The 22,014-nt window shown below is 41.2% G+C and overlaps 2 protein-coding genes across 3 annotated transcripts in view; both read right to left on the reverse strand.

The window, feature by feature from the left end:
* Positions 1-1,443: 1,443 nt before the first annotated feature.
* On the reverse strand, positions 1,444-17,987 carry LOC125751499 (CD82 antigen-like). The gene is made up of 9 exons (XM_049030363.1): positions 17,829-17,987; positions 12,407-12,473; positions 11,507-11,579; positions 7,701-7,825; positions 7,522-7,596; positions 6,133-6,231; positions 5,178-5,351; positions 4,303-4,386; positions 1,444-2,653 (listed from the first exon to the last, which is right to left on the reverse strand). The coding sequence occupies exons 2-9, from the start codon at positions 12,467-12,469 to the stop codon at positions 2,576-2,578; spliced, it is 771 nt and encodes a 256-aa protein (XP_048886320.1). The 5' UTR covers positions 12,470-12,473; positions 17,829-17,987; the 3' UTR covers positions 1,444-2,575.
* A 982-nt stretch (positions 17,988-18,969) lies between these two features.
* The window catches only part of LOC125751500 (tumor protein p53-inducible protein 11-like), a 29,038-nt gene continuing 25,993 nt past the window's right edge, over positions 18,970-22,014 (reverse strand). For both annotated transcript variants that reach the window (XM_049030366.1, XM_049030365.1), the window contains exon 7: positions 18,970-21,846. In XM_049030366.1, coding sequence (XP_048886323.1) covers positions 21,710-21,846 — 137 coding nt within the window. In that variant the 3' untranslated portion in view covers positions 18,970-21,709. The remainder of the gene's footprint in view (positions 21,847-22,014) is intronic.

Here is a 22,014-nt window from a genome sequence, read left to right on the forward strand (position 1 = left end):
ATTCTTCTGACCCAACATTTCTCATGTTATTGCAAAAACAATGGAAAAAAGGCAGGCATAATCACCTTTTTTGTGGTAGTATTTGCAATGCATGTATATACTGTCCTCAGCTGGACATATGCAGAACTACAAGAAAAAAAAATTTGTCAAGTTTTCCCAACATCCATCCATCCATCCATCCATCCATCCATCCATTTTCCAAACCGCTTATCCTCCTGGGTCGTAGGGGGTCCAGAGCCTATGCCGGAAGCAATGGGCACGAGGCAGGGAACAACCCAGGATGGGGGGCCAGCCCATCGCAGGGCACACTCACACACCATTCACTCACACATGCACTCCTACGGGCAATTTACCAACTCCAATTAGCCTCAGCATGTCTTTGGACTGTGGGGGGAAACCGGAGTACCCCCACGACTACATGGGGAGAACATGCAAACTCCACACACATGTAACCCAGGCGGAGACTCGAACCCAGAATATGAACAGCAGCTCATCTGGAATTGGAGAGAGAAAAGGCACGCTGTCCTCCAGAGTGGACATATGAATGACTTTTTCAATATTAGATGTAAAAAAAAAAATCAAATATAAAATATTTTTTCTATCCCTAAATAATGTTTAAAAGAACTGGGGAAAAAAAACTGATTCAAGTTCTCATAATTCATGCATACAAGGATTAAACTCAGTTTGAAGTTCTTTTAGTTCCCAGTGATTATTCCTGTCTTTAACCTCAAGACCACAAATGGTCCTTTTTGTTGGGAAAATATAACAGTATGTGTTTTTCACTATCACACACGTCAGTGAAAAGTCGTGCAGCTCCAGGAGATAAGACAGAATGCAATATACTCTCTGCTCTTTGGGGACCCAGCAAAGGGATTCCTGGCAATATCATTACTTGTACAGCAACTGGTAGGGCTTTGGAATGTGTTAGTAACTCCCCCCTTATTGTACAATCTTTTTCTGCCAACAATACATTACATAACAGAAACAAGCATCCAATTCCGAACTAGATTAAAAGGTATTATAATGCTGTGTTTTTTATATAATTTTTCTGACCCAACATTTCTCATGTTATTGCTGAAACAAGCAGAATAAAAAGACAGGAATCGTCGTAAACACCTTCTATTCTACTGCCATTCGATTCATCAGAATCGTTTTCGTGGTAATATTTGCAGCCTGTATATATACTGCCCTCAGCTGGACATATTTAGAACTGCAATAAAGAAAAACCTCTACGGAAGTCATCCTGTACTAAGCATTCGACATGTTCCGAACAAACAAATCTTTAAGAGAAAAAAAATGTTGTCTTTCCAAGACTAGCATTTTTGTATTCTGGAAAACTTGATTACTGAGTGTTAAAATTAACTTTACCTTCATATTTCATTTACACATACGAAATACGTATATTCTTAAACACTGCTCTACGACACTTTGAACACAAAGAGATTAAATCAAAAGCTTTTTATTATACAAAACTGCTGATTACACTGACCATATCATTTTCGAGTAACTAATTTAACATTAATTATAAAAGCCATATTAAATAATCCAACTGACATGGTATTACTGTGACCAGCAAACCTTCAGAAAAACACACACGCCATCAGGTACCAAAAAAGGAGAAACATGTTTAAATCAGTGGCATTCAGTAAACAACTGTTTTTTAAGACATAAATGAGAGTTTTACAATAGAAAAACATGCACCCACCAAAATAATTCTTGCTAAAACTATGCAGAATTTTTTAATAAGCTAATTCTTTTAAAGACCAGCCAAGCCAAACTCAAATGCCAAGGGAACAGGAGGAGTTGGCATGGCAACACTGCAGCATGATTGGCATGGCAACACTGCAGCCTGCACTGGTGATAGCGAATGGCACTGCACTGCATATGGGCTCTGCAGAACCAGACAGAAGCCCATATAATGCCGAATAACAGTGTGCCCAGCCAATAGGGTGCAGCAGGTATGGGGGGGCACTGAATAAAATGCAACAAATCAAACAGAAATTTGGATTTGGCCTTGACCCCCCCTCCTCCCCCAAAGCCAGGGTCTGGCTTTTTTTTGGTCTCCACGTCACTGATCAACAGCTTTGAAAAATGTACTAAAGTGCTCTCAGGACTGGACTAACAGCTACAATACAAAGCACTTCCATTCTCACCTAAAACATCATCGTAATAAAACACTACCTTGACATTAATAAAAGTCATAACATCACACTGAAATATGCATCGTTGGCCCTGGCTAAGGATCAGCTTTATCTTTTCTTGCCTGGTTGGTGCTTATTCAGTCGGAGGGCTGAGGTGTAGGACTCCTGGGTTTAAAACTGCTCGACAAAGACCTTCCTACCAATACAGCCCCCACCCTCAGTACCTGAAACTGAAATGAAAGACTTCAGCATCATCTGAGCTACAGTAATGAGGTTACATATCTCTCCAGCATCAGTATCATGGCAGAGGACAGTGTGTGTGTGTGTGTGAGTGTGTTTGTGTCTGTGTGTTAGGAGAGTGACACAGAGATCGTCAGTGTCTGCGTAGGATATTGTGGAGAGAAGAGGTGGGTGTCAGCGCCGTGGGGGGGTCTTCAGTACGCCGGGACTTTGGTGTAGTCCACTTGCTGGATGCTCTGGCACAAGCAAATGGAGAGCAGCATTCCCAGGAACTGTGGGGAGCAGAGGGCTGGTCAGGAGGTGCTGTCAGATACCGAGCGGTTAGGGTTATGGCGATGGACCGGCGTGTGTTCAGATGCAGCCAGCTTTCAGAGGACATGTGGACAATGTGACAGAAATGAGCACTATGACAGACAGGAGGGACAAGACAAGAGGTGCAGGGCTTACACTGGCCAAATGGAGAACACCTAACATGCAAAGACACGCTCCATTAATGGCACGTCAGCAGCAGCCTGGTTGTCCCTCGGTCAGCAAGGGAGAGGCTCGCGTTTGACGTATTTTACCAAATGCAGCCATCATTATATCACCACATATTCTGTTTACGTTTCTGTTAAGCTCTGTTAACATGTTTACCTGAAATATAAGGGCACATCTTTATTTTCTCATAAGAATGAGAAACCCTTTACTGTACATGGACAGTAACTCAAAACGAATGAATGACAAAGATGTGGACCAAGAGCAAACAAACCTGCGACTAAAAACAGCAGCACAAGTCAGAATCTGAAAGGTTCATTGCTGTTCAAGACCAGTGGAGTAAGACCAACTCTTATCGAAATAAGATCCTGAAAGATGCCACCAACCCGATGTGCAGGATATGCAACCAACAAGATGAAAGAAATCGACCATCTAGCCTCTGGCTGCTCAGAATTGCCTGAATGGAATATATACAAAAACACAACAAGGCAGCAGCGTACCTCCATTGGGTAATATGCAGATATTATGGCATCCAAGTCAAAGACAAATATTACAAGCCATCAAGCGGTAACTGAAAAAGATGAGGCTACTATACTGTGGGATATACCAATAGAAACTGATAAAGAAATCAAGACTATCAGACCTGATATAATAGTGAAGGATAACGAGGAGAGAAGTGGTCTGCTCATGGAGATGTTTATTCCCACTGAGAGAAACATCTCCCTGAAAACTACAGAAAAACTCTCCAAATACAAAGATCTAGAAATAGAAATTTAGAAGATGTAGGGCATGAAAACCACAACGATGCCAGTGGTAATATGTGTTGTCGGTCTAATCAAGAAAGGGATGGAAAACTACACCAACAAAATGCCGGGTAATATCAGGATACAGGAGATTCGGAGTCTCGTCCTCCTTGGCTCTGCTCATGTACCTTAGGAGGACATTATACATCAAGTGAACCATCACAGCCTCATGGTAGAGCCAAGTTCAAGGGATGGACTCGGCTTCATGAGCAAATAGAGCAGAATTTAAAGGATGATGATAATAATAATGATTTTAATAATAACAATAATATTTTTATAATAATAATGACATTAATAATAATAAGAAGAAGAATAATGATAATAATAATAAAACTTGAACTGGCAACCTTCTGATCACAGACACTAATTTAGCCAACTGAGCTACACACTGTCCCAAGCTCAATGACTGGAAGCCTTGAGTTTGAAAACGAGGGAAAAAAAAACAGACCAATGAGTTGATGTCATAGAATGAAGACTGTGATTGGTTAAAGAAGCACACAAGCCCCACCCCCCGTTGACCCAGAGACACGCCCATCAGCAGCATGCTACCTGCCTGTTCTAACCACAGAACAAAGCAGCGCACAGGCATGAAGAAAATGTTAGGAGACGCACTCATGATACAGTCTGGGAAGGCAGGCAGGTACCTCAATGGCTGCTACTCCAGCACAAATCCCAATGATGACTCCGTAGTTGTTGAAGAGCCAGCTTTCCACACTGGAGATACAACCCTAATGGAGCAAGTGGACCAGAGTTACCATAACACACAGGGATCTTCTTTTCCTTCATTACAGTCAGTACTGGACAATCCTTTATACAGTAGTACAGCCTGAGAGCTGTTATCAATGTACCTGAAGGATACACACACTTACCATGATTACCTTTCACTGCTAATGGCAGGTTGGGACCATGCATTTTCCCTACAGTATTAGTGAATGGCGCATAACTTTCAAAGTTATTTATCCAGTACTGTTACTGCTGCTACTTACAGTAGATATTAGCTTTTAATAACAGTGCAGGTATTCATCATATCATACACAGTACAGCGTGAAACAGTTTTTCTTTTTAAAGAACCTTCTGTCTTATTGACTGCAATTAATAAAAAGAGAAGCAATAAAATTGTAACTCAACAAAAATTTGCCAGCCATTATAATGAAGATAATTGTGGAAAGGTTTCATTCACACTGCGATGGGCTGGCCCCCCATCCTGGGTTGTTCCCTGCCTAGCGCCCATTGCTTCTGGGATAGGCTCCGGACCCCCCACGACCCAGTAGGATAAGCGGTTTGGAAAATGGATGGATGGATGGGTTTCATTTACAGCCCCATCAGTTTGACTGCTCCACCTGCTGCCACTGGAGGGCGATGTATCAGCAGCCTGTAGGACACCATTAATCTCTGCCCAGAAGATTGTTCTGCTCTCCAATCCAGTTGAAGCATAATTACATGAATACACTAAATGATAAGATATGCCTGTGCTGGGTTTGGCAGTGGCTGACTGGCTGACTGAGTGTCGGGGACGTACCGTCTGGTAGACGGGCCATTCCGAGGACAGTGACTCGCACAGGCCTTTCTCCTCCAGGCCCACGCCGGGCAGGGACATATTTCGGCAGGAACAGGGGTACAGCACCCGGGAGCTGTTCCTGATGAGCGTGTTCTCAGTCCAGTTGCCCGGTCCGGTCCAGCCACAGCAGTGAATCTTACCAGAAAGACACTGTGACTTAGAAATTGCTACAGTGCAACAGCTCTGGATTTCAACAGTGCAGCAGAAGAACAGCATGTGAGCAGAATATGCGCATATGATCTCCCAGAGGAAATGAGGCGCTTTGCTGTGAATGAGCCACTTTAGAAAGAGGGGACATGATGAAGTTGAAGGACCTTCCCTGAACCTTTCCCCTTTAAGTAGGCAGCGGAATAAACTGCATTTGAAAAGGTATTCCAGCTAAAGGATCCTTTTCATTATATTCAAAAATAAACTATATAATCACATTTACTATTTTCTGAAGAAATCGGAGCTAGGACTTACCAGTAACCATCATTATAGCACCTTCCTGTCATCTTGTTATGGTAGGTTTCACTTCCAAGAAACACTGTATTCAACACGCTTTGATTCCTAACCTCTAATTTTTGGTAGATTTACAATACACATCTCACCAGGTTTCACATTAAGTCAGGAGTGTGTACATTGGATCCGAGAAAACAATTATAAAATCTGTTTTTCACAGTCACTGAAAAAAGCAAACTATATATTCGCTCAGAAATGATCACAGATGCCACCTTAATGCAATTTTTCACAAAGGATGGCTTCATTCAATACTGGCCAGTTTACATCATGTTCTGCATTCGGTCTCCATCACTTGTTTGCTTAGACAGTGATTCAAGGTAATTCGCAGTATTCCCAGAAGTATCTGTGATTTGAAACCGACCCAGAACAAGACACAGACTGACTTCATCTCCTAGGTCATTGCGTTCATACTCACTGTCCTCTGGAGATAATCCCAGGCTTGCTCTGTAGTCTTGTTGCCTCCAGCGTAGTCCACCAAGATCTTATTCACAATGATGGACATCTCATTCTTCAGCTAAGTGCAAAACACAGCAAACACTTATAATCTTTCTCATACTTGGACTCGGGAATTAAATCATGAGCCTTTTTGTCAACCATTACAATATAGCACACCAAGAATTTATAAAGAGTCAAAATGTTTAATTTTGGTTTTGTGCAGCCAGAGGTGATAGACCCTGATAATAACTAGTGGATGAGAAGTCAGATCTGACCTAGTGGAAGGTGTGTCGTCTGCCCATGGACACGTCTTTGGTAACCTGCTTAGATACCATATGAGGTCTCAGAGAAGCTACCTTGTGCTTTAGCAGGACAGACTTTCAGACGCAGCTCAGCCAAAGCTTTCTTCTGCAGGCACCATTTAAAAGCTGCTGGTCTGTTATGCATAAAACTACAGATGCCCAACAAACTTGGCTGCCTTGGAGTTTGCAAGATGTAAAATACTGAATTTCAAGGCCATTGAAATTTGGCCTTGTGTAATATGAACTATTTTCTGGATTGCTCATCCACATCAATGGAATTTACTGGAAGGACATCATGTGGAGTGACGAGCAAGAAAATAAAGCAGAACTCAGACAAATCTGAGCATTCAACTCCTCTGACAGTAAAAACAAACAATAAAATATACATCCCAAGGTGAATGCATTCCTCCTTTATGGCAAATCCTGCTCCAGATCCTTCCCTTCCATTCCCTTGGGAGGAACTCAGGCACGACCCCCCGAGGTTGTCCATCAAAACCCCGCTTAGAAGCTTCCTGTGGCTCAGCTCTGAATAGAGTAAGTCTCCCCGCTTCCGCCCCCAAAGGCTACCTGATTCTGATAATCCAACATGTGAATTACCCCTCTATTCCACTAGGGGTGCTGCACTCCAGAATTTACACCTGTGTGATTGTGTATGTCATGATTAGTCAATGTTGGAGCATTCCGGAAACAGCAATATAAGAAAATGTCATGATTACTGAGACTCTCACCCTCCACATGCTGTGAGATTGGGGATGAGTGAGACACTGAGGGCAACAGCATCTAACAAGATGTGCCAGGACAGGTTGTAGACAATGCAGTAGGCTAAACATTTTTTTTTGGTTCATTTATCTTCATTAAAAAGCTTCATTAAAGGTTTTAAATCGGAATATAGACTCATAAAGCCTGCTGGTTCAGTTGACCTTGAGTAAGCTACTTAACCTGATTTGCTCCAGATATCCGATGGCACTGTAACATACTACAGATATAAGTAAATGTCAAGAAAGAAAAAAACATGGAAATAAAGCAAGATCTGCTTTGTAAGTGGACAGATGAAAAACATCACTCACCAGGTCCCTCTGGAAGTACATCAGCACAGCAGCTGTCATCTGGGCAATGAGGATCACCAGGAGGCATGTGAAGTACTGGGGGAGGCATGAGAGAACTCCTCAGATATGCTGCTACTGGCATGTTCTGCTCGGCCCTGCTGCAAGCCAGCACCATCAGACCAGGCATGGATTCCACTCACCAGGCCCAGGACACAGCGGATCTCATAGATAGCCCCAAAGCAGCCAAGGATGCCCATGAGAACAGAGAGTGAGCCAACGCCAACCAGGATGTAGGAGCCCACCTTCAGGGAGCTGGAGGACTCCTCTGCATGAGGCACAGAGGGTTAAGGTTATCACTCTTATCACTCTTTGGTGCAGTGCAGTCAGTTCCTGTGCACCATGCAGGCCCTTTACTCCCCAACTCATAAGCCAGCCTGCAAACACGAATAAGCTGAACATACAGCTAAACTGGGACAAGCCTCCCTGGATCGTTTGAACAGCATAACCCCGTTTGTCACCTTCCAGATGTTGAATCAATAGCGGGTCAGAAGATCAGCATCTAAAGGCTGATCTGCTGGAGTATGAAGGAAAACAGGGCCTGTAAATAAGAGAGGATCGTTTGCCGCATGTCAGCTCCCGAGCCACCTGGCTAAAGACACGGCTGGGTGGGAAGCGGCCAAGATCAGGCCAAAGAGCTAAACACAGTGCAGCTGTTCTCCAGAGGTCTCCGAAAAGACGATTCCTCTCCCTACTCACTTCAAGACAGACTGAGGCATTGGGGCCCCCATAACCCCAACATTCAAAAACCAAATCTACCAAGGCAGCGTGATTTTTAATTTCTTATAAATCAAGGCAGAAACAGACTTATGACTGCATAGCATATGCCTGTGACCCAAAATACAATTAAAACTGACATATGGTGCTGACTACATCATGGCCAGAGTTATCTGCAAATGCCAGCCATTTACCTTTAGGTGCATGGCTCATGCACAGACTCACAAACACACACACACAAATGCACACACGCCAACACGGACACACACAAACACACACTTTTGTACACAGACACACACACACACACACACACACAAACGCATATACAAGCACACACACGCACAAATGCTGACACACACAGATGAGGCTGGTTGATAATTAGAAGCCTGAAAAGCCACACAGGCTCTCGCTCCTCTGTAGACCACAGAGAAGAAACTGGGAAACTTAACCTACATAATTCTGTGGCCTGTAATTCAAGCTAAAACAGTCGCACTGGGGGGAAAAAATAAAATCAGGCACACAGAGAATATAGAACTGCTTGTAATGAGAGCTTTGCCTGTACAGTGTGTACATTCATGATGTGGCCCATCTGTCCACTGGCACTGTGCATGTACTTTTTCCAAGAGGAGGGCAACCACTAAGGACAGATTCAACATCCATTTGGTGAAGGTAAGTATCCAGCAGAGAAGGGCTGCTATTGTGCTCCCCAGACATTGTCAACCAGTATGACTGAAAATCATTCTCATTACCGTAATCCTAACGATCCTAAGCATCGTTTTCATTAATTGGGCATTGAATTATTTGGGTGTAACATTTTCTGAAACTAGTATTCTACTATAATGTTCCCTGACCAGGATATAATGTTAGAACTGAGCTAGAGGAAATAAAATATGTTTCTAGGATTCTGCTCCCCAGGCCGAAAAAGCCATCGGATATCGAAATATTTTTTTTCAACTCTTCAGTGGATGTTATGGATATGCAATTCTTAATGAGTTTTTCCATGGTGTATAACTTTTAAACACACATACAGCCCCGGGAGTCTATCACAAAATGGGATTTCTGCTTAGCCGGATGACTTGTCAGATTTAAGGTAGCCTGGGCTACATGTAAGTGAATGATGACAATGTCCATTTATACTGGGACACCTTAAATCTGACAAGTTATCTGGCTGAGCAAGAAATCAAGCTTTCTTACGATAATACGCAAGTATTGCACACACAAAGCAAATGATGCATCTGACAGATTGATGCCAAGATTCAAAGCCACACACAAAGAATAGTCAATGAGCAAATTACCAAAAACGTAAAAGCATTTGAAAATTCTCAAATTCCAACAAATCACAGATACCACTATAGTGGCTTTTCTGAAACATTTTGACGTAAACATCCATCTGTTTTTTTGTACCTGCTTGTCTTATGCAGGGTCATGAGGGTCCAGAGTGTATCTTGGAAGCTATGGGCGCAAGGCAGGGAGTAACCCAGTATGGGGCACGAACCCATGGCAAGGCTCACTCACATACCAGTCACTCACCCACGCACACCTATGGGCAATTTGGTAACTCCAATCAACCTCAGCATGTTTTTGGACTCGAAGGAAACTGGAATACCCAGATGAAACTCCACTACGAACATGGGAAGAAGATGCAAAGTTCATGCACGGAACATGGTGGAAGCTCGAACCCTGGTCCCTGAGTTGTGAGTTAACAGTGTTAACCACTGCACCACCGTGCCACCCGCTTGAATTAAACATTAAAATCCAAATACAAATGGCGCCAAGAAGCTAAAGTTAGCTAATCTCCATCTAAAAGCACAGAGGACCATGAAACCTGATAGATAAAGTGGTGGCAGAATTCAGAAGGCGTACATATGACAGGGGCTGCCTACTGGGTCTGACTGGGAAACACAGGGGGATCTAGCTTCACATGCAGCCTAGACCCAGACAGGATCAGCTGTTGGACAGAACACTGCACTGTGGAATAAGAAAAGCAGGTTAGTGGATACAATACAGCTCCACAAACATGCAGCAACTCCCGAGGGCATGAATACTGCACTGTTGGACACACCCTCAAAGCCTGCTTAATGTATGCTTAATCTATTCATCTAATTCAGTTCAAAGTCATCGTGTGGTCTAATCATTCTATAAATTCTACATCTTTCTAATAACTTTGTACCTAATCAGGGCACATCCATCTATAAATTATGGGTAACCACTATTCCCCAGAAACATAAGATGAAACACGAACAGGATGTCTGGAAGGACGATTCTAGCTCAGTAGTTTAGGGAGTGGGTTCCAGAAGCTACACTTTAACAGAGTTCGAAGAACTGAGGCTGTATAAAGAACAGGTTTCTTTGATGCGTAGTTGCAGGGTATAAGAAGAGGCCCAAATGAGTAACTCCATCAAGAGCTAGAGTGGCGCAGCATGTGAACACTAGATTGTGGGCTTCAGGGGATTATTTGCCATGGTATTTGGATCATTAACATTTCCACAAGCATAAACGTAGCACTCGTGTGTGTCCATGCTTGCGAACACGCACAGGAAGCGGCGTGTTATTGGTCAACAAGCTGGAGGAAGCCAGGAGGGCATCTGATGAGAAACCCAGAGGAAACCTCTCACCAGGCAGACCGCGAAGTGAGTTGGATCACACAGCAACAATCTGCAGAATCAATCACAGCGAGGCCAGCTGAAGGAAAACGCAAAGGTCCAGTAAAAGTGGCGAGTTACCACCGAGCCACCAATCAGCTGGAAGGATCAGACTTATAAAAAATGTAATGCTGATCCAGAAAAAGCTGCGGTACATTTCAGGGGGCATTTTGTCATCTTTCAGTATATTGTTATCACAAAGGCTTGTGCTTCTATGTCATGTTGTACAATGTTACATGTGGGGTAACAGTGGCTTATATTCTCATATTGGTGCCATTTATACTTCATTACATGTCATCATCCTGCCTTAAACGACAGCTCCTTGTAGAAATAATTAAAAGCTAGACTTCCATTGGCAAATAACCTTTTGGTCTCAGATTATGCTTTCCTCCTCTGGGAGTGTTTTGGATAGAAATCACTATTAGCTCAATATCGAAATTTACATTCATATAATTTGTTTATTTTTCCTCATGGGACTGGGAACACAAATACGTGTTTCCCCTAAGTGCGTTTCATTCGGAACATTAAGAACTTTATTTTATGCATGTGGTATGAAGAATGATAGACTTTCATTAGCGTAAAGGACTTACGCAGAACAGTAATGAAGCTCTGATTATCCAGAAGAATCCAAAGTCCAAATCCAAAAAGGACGACTCCAAAAATCTATGGGAAAAAAAAAAAATCAAATGTTCATTCAGGTGCAGTGAAGGAAGCTGCATTTGTAATTCCCCAAAATGATCAATATTTAATTCCAGCTTTTTGCTGTTGATACCAGTAGTACCAGGGGAATAAGTGATGTCCACTTTCACAAGCTCCGCCTTCCTGTTGAATATGTGAGACTGAAGAAATCAGTTCAAAGTGAGCAGCAGAGGTGAACTGTGCTCAGGGTGTCGACAGGCTTAGTCCCCATCGCAGACATGAAGAATTAGCGACTCCCCCAATACACATGGGCAGCATTAGCATTAGCCTGAAGAGCTGACCTCAGTGTGAAGCAGGCAGCACATGTCTACATTAACCCGACACACAACTTTATTCTTTTTTTCCTGAACAACAGGCAATGATGCGCATCCTGAAAATATCCATGCAAGGAACCAGCTGCACAATTCTCCTGTCACACGTTTGTTTTACATTCCACACTGATTTATCTACTTAGCATTGCAGCTGCATGTACTTCCATATTTAAAATGCTCATATTATGCTCATTGTTGTAAATACAGCTCTCACCACATCAGAAAATGAAGCATTATCATTTCTGATGGCTCAGGAAAGGTTTTTTTCCCCCTGATAAGTCATGATCGTCATATAGCTAAATATCATGAAAATGACATAAATGGTAATACGTATCTACCAGACATTTGCAAAAGTCACACTCTGTTATATGACTGACATTCAAATCTTAGATACTGACTTGTAATTATCACCATGGCAACACAAAGTGCATGAGGGCGGGGACGATTCTGTAGGTAGTGGATGGTGGTTCAGATACTTACAAAGAAGAAGAGGTTGAAGAGAAACAGGAAGTATTTGGTCGCCGTGATGCAGCCCTTCCCCATTGTCCTGAGAACACAAAACAGTCAAGGTGTGAAGACTTGTGAGCAGGGGAACCAAGTACTTGACCATTTATAGGTCTCAAATGCAAAGGAAATTAGAGACAAACTAGGGAGTCAGTCCTGGAATGGAAAAGTTAAACCAAGTTTATTTGTATGGCACATTTTCATCAACATGCTTTACAGCAAATGAGATAAGAAAAAAAATTCATAAAGTAAAAATAGACATAAGTAAAAGCATGAGAATAAATATAACATTAAATATTAAAGGAACATAAAACATTTCGGAAATGATGTTTCAAGTGAGAAAATGCGAGAAAATGCGAGAAAAAGGATTGGAATTAGTAGAAGATCCATACAGCATCTATTGGATCTTCATTAATAAGAAAAACTACATGAAGAATAACCGAAAGAGAAAAAACAGGCAGCCTAGCAGAAAGTGGAGGCATGTCAAAGGTGCAGCGCCTGAAGCCCTCAGCACCAAGCAGCCTGAGCAAACAGCAGGGTTTGCCCATTTAGCAAAGCTGACCAAACAATGGCGGATCTCCAGGGAGACACAGCTGCATGTCTGGCCTTCCAGTGTCCCAGACTTCAGAGTGCGACACTCCCTGCATTTCAACTCCCAAAATGAGGCCAGCGTGGGTGCCAAATATGTCATGAAACGGCGGCCCAGATGTTTAGAGGTAAGTATACAGTGCTTTGCTGTTGAAGAATACACATCCTAGAGGCTAAAAGGGGAAAATATTCCCTTAAAGCGATTAATCATAACGCAGGTAAGTAACAATGGGGCTTGTTGAAAATCCCCCATATAAACAAAACACTGTCTAAGATTACATCCTGCCCCGATTCACAAACTGAGAAAGTGGGCCCAGGGGAAGTTAGTACATGGGCAGCATGAAGAGTTTCAGGTCACTAAAACAAATCTGCCTCAAGCATGTGCTAAAAATGGAAGAGGCAGATGTAAAAAGGAGTGTTTAAGACAGGAACCATGTAATTATTCAAACTGAAAAGATGAATCACTCAGGAGGGGCATACCAGAAAGGCCAAAACCTTACCTACTAAGTGGTACCTCCTGCACTGCACAGGATGATGGTACAGTAGTGCTTGTTAATGACTGAAAGGTATATACATAAACTGCTTGATTAAATACTCTGAATACTTAGTTGACAACCTGTAGGCCTAAATATAATAGATGCCAACGCACAACAACAAGTTTCTACAAGAATAAAGCACTGCAATTCTAAAGCAGTAAGTACACAAGTTAGTCTGAAATGCACAGAGACCAGCTGCTGGCAACTTCACATTGTTCTTCAGTTGAATTACAAGCGGTGCATTATGCTCAAGTGCTTTTACAGACACTATCAAAAACAGAACCGCAGTTTTCCAGTAAAGAAAGTCCAGAGGTGCTTGTCAGTGTACTGGTCCCTCAGAGCTTAAGCCAATCAGGGGCTCAGTACAGCGGCGGCAAGACAACACAGAGGTGAAAAGGCCGGTATGAGCAGGTCTCTCAAAGCCCCCGGCATGACCAACCCTGTGAGTCTTCCAGAATATTCCTTCAAAAGGAAAAAATGTTTTAATTAGGCCTACATAATGAAGATCAAGCAAAAACATCCAAGAAAGAATATTTCACCTCTAATGCTCAAAGCCTCACCCTTCCTGACAAGCCTGTCTTCTTCATTTCCTTCTGTTCTCTACTTCTAATGGAATGTTTCTGTTTATTCTGCTCTACAAAGGAGAAAAATCCCAAATAAAGAAAACCGTAAGAGGCACAACACATGAAAGCCTACATCGTAAAGGTCGTAGGGGCATGCTCTGTTGAAGAGCTTCCTCAGGAACTCTGCCTCATTATGGCATCTGCATGCCCCGTGACCCATATGACCTGACAGTACAAGCCGCACGGAGCAGGACAGGCACATGGACAGATACCTGAAGCCACAAATATCCAGACGTCTCTCTTACATTTCTTCTGGACCAAGAAAACCAAAAGGATCAACCAAGACTAGGCAGACACATGCACTCACTCACACTCAATGGGCAACTGGGAGTGCACACTGAAGCCCATTAAGTGTGAAACATCTGCATGCAGAGGGCGATGCCAGTCATGAGTTAATCAGATTACAGTAGCCCTGCTGTTCCGCAGTAGCCCGCACAGATCCATCCATTTTAATGTAAAGGTCAATCTCTCCAAATCAGTGCACATTTTACAGCAGTGATGACGCACAGATGCACCATAGGCTTACACTGTCATTAAAACAGGTGCCAAAGCACACCACAAAAACTGAGAGACACAGATTCAGTGAGTCTCTATCATGGTGTTATCCATTTGTTAGCCAATAAGGACCAATAATTCCAGCCTCAAACAAACAAAACAGCCAGTACAGGACAAAAACTGGAAAAAGTTTCTAAAAGGGCCAGCGATCTACAAGGCTTCCTGCTTTCACAGCAGCGTATCATTTAATGCTAACTGCTGGTCATTGAGGAAACACACTGAGATTATATCAAGGTTAACTGATACACCATGGAAAAGTAAGAAACAGGATATTACCAGATAATTACGTTTGAAAAATCAACTTTGGTATTTTATAAAAGGAAAATATAAACTTCTTCTGCTTAATGACCTTCTTTGACAGAAATTCCAGAAAACCAATAAAAACAAATTTATGTATCACGAGTGTCCAAGCAACCTCTGTAAACTCTCCCCAAACAGAGGACGTCATGTTACTGTTTTCAGAACACTAAATCCTTAGGAATTCTGATTTTTTTGCTCACCAAATATTTCGTGTGTGACATGCATTTTACAATGAATCATGGAAATGATGTTTATTATTTAATTGTATTTGCTATAAAAATGCATTAAATATGATCTTCATATCTAAGAAACACACATGGTTTGTACACAGGTCTGCATATTTACCTCATACATTTTCCAAACATTAAAACTCGTAATATATACTACAGGCACAATGTCTTTTAGCTAGAAATGTACTACTGTGAGCTTTATAATATGTGGAAATGTTATTAAATCTATATGCATTACAACTCTTGGTCAAATGAAATATATTTGAAAAAGTACAATAACCTAGAATTTTATTTTGATGGGGAGTAGCCGCTATACATAGGGTCATATTTTAAGTTTCCTTAATACAACATATCACTTGTTTTGTAATATTTTACCCTTATTTTCTAAGCCCCTCATTGGACACCTCAGATACAGTCCTGTCCTTAGCTGCTCAATGTGAGCTTGCATTTGTGAGGAGAGGGAACGTAACGGACGTGTGCTTTTCTAATTCGGACCACATAAGCCATGTCACACGCCAAATCCAAACGAGAGCCTGGACCCTATATAGTCCTGTCCTTAGCTGCTCAATGTGAGCTTGCATTTGTGAGGAGGGGGAACGTAACGGACGTGTGCTCTTCTAATTCGGACCACATAAGCCGTGTCACACGCCAAATCCAAACGAGAGCCTGGACGCGCGAACAAGGCTTTAGATGAAAGCATCTGTTAACTAAATAAATGTAAATGTGGAGACAGCTAACATCAAGTACCAGGTCATTCTCAAACACCGAACAACTGGCTTGAACAACTGCAGCATAATTAAGGAAATGCTGTGGTTATTATTATGAATGAAATCATCTTTACAGCCATGTAGGGTATAGCTGTAGTATGTCGATGGTGTGAAAAACGCACAGCCAGTTTCTAAACCATCAAACACAAATGAATGAGGACATGAGAGCATATTATCAAATACACCCACTGACGATCAAACCGAGCACATCATCTGCGCCAGGTTCTATTCCTGACCTACTTCCTGTCTGTAAACCCATAACTAACGTCACTCTTGTGGCATTAAATGCCCACCAGCAATAAAAAAAATATATAAAAAACTCATTAAGCGGGAAGATCCTTGTTTTTTTCCTTCAAACTTGTGCTGATTGAAGCTTTAAATTTTTAATTAGCATTAAAAAGGAAAAAGTTTCTGAGACCAAGGACACAAAGCAGAGGTCCTGTAGCAGTCCCTGCGCTCTAGATAACGTTTAAACGTTATACTACAAGCCGGACACGGTACGCCTCTTCCTTGTGAAATGGAGTTGCTCTGGTTTTGCACACCATAAATGTTGGCTACAAAGTCCCTTAAGTCATACAAACACATATTTCACATGAAGGAAGCCGTGAATCTCTCCAGTTTAAACAGTTCAAGAGAACTCATTCGCCCTACCGGAATACAGCTGCTGCACCGCATCACTCGCAAAGCTAAAACAATTCCAAATGCACTACTAATAAATCGCTTAACATATTTCACCACCGCCAATGTATGCGCTACTCTCAATCCGGGTGTACAAGACACATACAGTATGGATGCATATTATATTTATTTCACAGACCATGAAGTAATCCAGGGAGTGTTTAAGACTTAGTTTCTTTGCAGTTGTTAACAGGCATGAAAATGTGACAGCCACACAACAGACCTTCCCCCCAAAACATCTCTATCCATCTTACAACTACTTATCCTGGATAAGGTGGTGGGGGTCTAGAACCTATAACAGACTGCACAGGGCACAAGGCAGGGGTCCAGCTCACAATGGACACGCAAAGCGCACTCTCTCTCGCGCGCGCACACACACACGTGCACGCGCAATAACAATAAAAAACCCAAAGCCTGTAAAAAAAAATGTAAATGTGCCAGGATAGCCAGCTTTATAACTTATTTGTCATTTGTAAGGTATGAAGTATAGAAATCCATCCATCTTCCATCATCTTATCCCGAGCTCGAGAAGTATGGTACATAATAAATAAAAAATGAACTCAGTACGGTATTATATTACAATTAAAAACGAATGCAGCATGAGTTAGTCCAGATGCAACTTTATTTTATAGGCACGTACGAATTTGAAAGCTTTCTATACTTCTTCTGATTTATTTTACTTGCAATCAATACATAATATGCAGTATATGTCTATAAGACAAGTGGAAACAAGAAAACATTCATATGTCGAAATCTGTTTTCAATTATAAGCAGTTCCAGTAGCATCTCCTTTGTATCTAACAAATTGCCACATCATCAAACATGAAGTGAAAACCTTTGTCGAGTATTTAAGGAAAAAAGAAATATAAATAATTATAAAAATGCACATAGCCTATCTGCTAAAATTGTTTTCAACAAATCCAGACAGTTTACAAGGAATCTACAATGTGAATTTCACACAACTTTTGGATTTTCTTTTGCCAGTCTAGCAAACACATCGCCCGTCAATTTCGCATTTTGCAAGTCTTGTTCTCCAAGCCGCTGCCTAAATCCAACCCGACACCGGGAATCCAACGCGACTAGTCAACGCATATTGCGGTATACGGCTGGCAGATACTTACGTGTCCGCAAAATCTCACTTTTCTTAGGCTTGAAACTGAATGAGTTCCGATCAGTTCAGCACAGCTGCAGCGTTTTGACAGCAATGAGAAACCTCTGCAAAAGCCAGCTGAACCTCCACAGAGTGGTAGATAGTGGGCGCTCATTTCTCTTAACCCTCTCTACTCCAGCATGCTGATCAAGGCTTGATGAAAGCGTATACCTACTCATTCATAATATAGTATTATTAGTGTAATAACTGCTTAGATGGCTTAGATGGCCACAGGTTTTAATTAGTAGCCTATAAGATACATTAAGCATAATTTAAATTTAATAATAATTTTGGTGAAAACAAGTATATGTTCTATATCTGTTTAATGATGCGATTTCGAATCCTATAATTTTTTCAGCAGGTGTGGATTTCCCGTAAAATCACTATCAAAACAGATCCATTTACAGAAGCTCTCGTTGTACGAGTTTACAGCAAGGGCATGCTGAATCTATACCTTATAAAGTAATATTGTTATATCTAAATGAAAAGAACTGGGTGGTGGCTGAAACGTCATGGAGGGATTTGCGGATAATCTATTAGACTGCCTCTTTTTATAGATTTTGTTTAGCAGGCCTAATTCTGCTATTAGCGCAACACACAGAGGCGCCTGTTATTGAAAATAAAAGTCAAGCTGGCGGTGACATCTAAAGACAAAATAATAGCTGCTATGTCGGTACACGTCCCTGTCCAGGATGAAATCTAAATGAATATATCTGGCTCAGATTTGGATTTAAAGGTATGCTACGTAATGTCGACAAATCCCAAAACAACACTACAGAGATAAGTTTTCCAGTAAATCGGTTATGTAGGCTGTCATTTACCGAAAGCACACCTGTTAATACCTACTTATTTGTAAAGCATTAACATGTATACTTGCCTTCCTTATGAAGGAGCTACGCTAGTAGGACATGACTGCATGTAGGATCTGCTTTGACTGTACATGACATGATGTGTATTAAGTATATCAAGTGACAGAGGGTAGATCCTGAGACATTAACTCAAGGCAGCTAACAGGGCAGCCAAGCAGTATGGCTAGAAAGAAAATCTGACCTGCAAGATCAGAAATATGCTGGATGGGAAAAGTATGACTCCACTTGATGCATGACATGGAGGGCATTTGAAAAAAATGTTTTATTTAACAGTGTATGTATACAATCCTGCATTTTGATAACATACGGTTTGCATTTTAAATTATCTTCAAATACAACTGTTTTTGCATATAAAGTTTAAAACGACCCATTATTACAGGTTAGTTTAAGGTACTGTCTTGATTTAAATGGCAAGAACTACAGGAGGGTTTGCGATAAGAGCATCCTAACTGACTAAAATCCTATAATGGAGAAGCACTAGAATACTGTAACAAGAAACATACTGCTGCAGTTTACCTATACTGTGGAAAACATGTGACACTATTACACTATGAAACTGACTTTCTATTTTCCATTTTGTAATAAAGTATAAGGGTCTATTCTAAAAGAAACCGTAATAAACTAACTTTATGTACAAATCTGCAGTGAACTCAGTACCAATAGGAGGCAGGTCTCTCTCTTTTGGGAGGATCCAGCATTTTCCAGCCTGTGAACTTGCTAATGAGGCCCAGCTGGTTCTCATTACTGTAACTGATGAAAAATGGCTTATAACCAGGCAGACTAAGATCAGGGTGTGGGGATAGAGGAGTCCCTGACTACTGGGCTCACTAAATTGCAAGCTAGCATGCTCACTGGCAGCACATGTCATTTAAAGGTCCTATTTTTGGCGTGGCAGTTTCAGTCATGTATGTTTAGTGTTTGAGGCGTCCTCTGTTCTGGGACAGTACTTCTGATCTTATAATAAAAGTGGATAGTTGTAAGCTGATCCTTGTTGGTGGCTCCATCATACCACGAGTAAGAATAATGTGATGCATCAAAAGATCTCAACCATACTACAGGGTAATACGTAGGAAAATGCTGGTGCTCCTCATCACTCTCAAATCATACCAATCTGTCAAATTTATCTTGCAAAGACTTATGTATACAGCTGGTATTATTCTCATTAATATCTAAATCACCAAAATTTCAGTACAATGTTAATTTATAATGTGACTGGACAGGTTGGCTCACAAAGTTGTGCTATATTTACACTTATACACCACGAAAACACATTCCAAAATGTATACATTTCTACAATATGTCTGATTACTCTTAGTAATTAATTTTATTTCTTTACAAAATAAACACTGTCAACAAATAATCGAAGAGTACATTTCTGAAACTCACTCATTCCATTTTTTGCTGTTTTTGAGATGAGACCACAAATGATCTCAAGCCAAACTTCCTCATTAAACATTCAACCAAAACTCCCTCCATCCTCATGTGAGCCAACAAAGAACTTTTGTTTCATTTGCCAAAACTCACTGAAAAGTCCACAGAAATGGTACTCATGAATTGGACTGAATTTTGGAAATATGATCAACTCTCTAAACTGCATCCTCAAGCTCTTCATATGTGTGTCTTTGCAGAAGGAATCAAAAATATCCTAAAGGCCACTGAAGGCCACAAAAGCAACTTTACACTGCCTACATAGCACCCTTCTCGCTGGTTTTTAAAATCCTGCATATCCTATAGTTCCTGGTCTGCATGGGATGACACTAGGTATACAGCATAGCAAATATAACTGCTTAATATCAGGTTTCTCAACCGTGGACCTGGCAAACCCCTGTGTGTTAGTGCTGTCTATTCCAGCTACACGATTCAAGTTCTTTTTAATCAAACACTCATGTGAGAGTCTTTTTTTCAGTCTGGCCTCAATTTCACATTTATAATCTAGCACGATATATTTATGATGTAGTATGGCCTGAATTAAATGAAGCTCAGTGCCATCTTTATGTTGGGGTGATTTTACAAATTATTAGGTAAGCAACTTAAAGCAAATATAATTAATTGAAGAATTTACCAATATAGGTTATTTTAAGGAATAAAATGTTCTGAAATACCTTAACTCAAGCTTGTTTTGAATATATACCCCCAACAAAAAACTAGTTTAACACAACAGGGTATTCAGTAAATCATCAACTGTGCTGAATGAACGAACGGATGAATGAAAGTGATTGTTTAAAAGTTGTAAGATTAATCAACTAAAGTGAAAGGTGAAACAAAACCCATAATAAAAAGTAAGAACACTGAGAAAACAAATCAACAGTGCCTGATATACTTTGGATAACATTAGAACTACCCACGGCGGTTTTTATCTCCATGCACAGGATCTTAGAGAATGCTAGTGTTTCAAACCTGTATGCAGACTACATTACAGGCTGACACACGTGAAATCACAAAAACAAGCGACATTATCCGATACTGTTTCTTGTGCTCAAATTATTTAGCCAGAATCAGATATATAAGTGATGCAGTAAAAGCATAAAGCACATTAGAGCAGTGGACTCAAATTCTATACACCCAACATCTATCCAATCAAAACCTTCATTAGCTGCAATTCCCTTTTGTAAGAAGGGATTAAACAGATGAAAATATGAAAGTAATAACATTCAAACTGGCAAATAGTTTATGAACAAGGACCCCCAATGCAGAAGTCATTTGGTTCTAAAGGGTCCTGCATTAAGGCACCCCCACCTAATATTATGAGGTGCAATGATTACAGAGCAAGCAATCAGGGCTACCCAGTGACACATATACAATAACAAAGACTCTGTGTTACACCAGTAAAAAGGCTGGATTTCACTGAGGCAACTGAGGTACAGTGGAAACAGAAAGGCTCCAAACCACAAGACCTGGAGCTGCGCTTAAAGCTGACCAGCTTCTGGAAAAGAATAACCCTGCCTCAGAAATACAAGGCCTCCTCTGATGCATCTGCCGCTCCTCAGATCTTCTTGGGCCGGCGTCTTAAGTGGAAGTAGAAGTAGAGGGTAACAATGAGGAAGAGCACTTGACTGAGGAGGAGGAGAATCATGGGGCTGTGGGAGACCGGGCTGACTTCTATGAGGGTAACAAATGTAACTGCGATGATAAAAAAACAACAACAATGTGTCACATATAGAAATGTGCAAGTACTTCAGCTTGGAAGGCTTCAGACATCCTAAATAATCTCTGCTAGTTCTGCTGCAGGCAAAATGAAGGCAGCTCCTCAGAACTCCTTATTATTGCTAACAAACAAACACTTGTAAA

This window comes from Brienomyrus brachyistius, chromosome 11 (assembly GCF_023856365.1).
Source record: "Brienomyrus brachyistius isolate T26 chromosome 11, BBRACH_0.4, whole genome shotgun sequence".
NCBI classification, from domain to species: Eukaryota; Metazoa; Chordata; class Actinopteri; order Osteoglossiformes; family Mormyridae; genus Brienomyrus; species Brienomyrus brachyistius.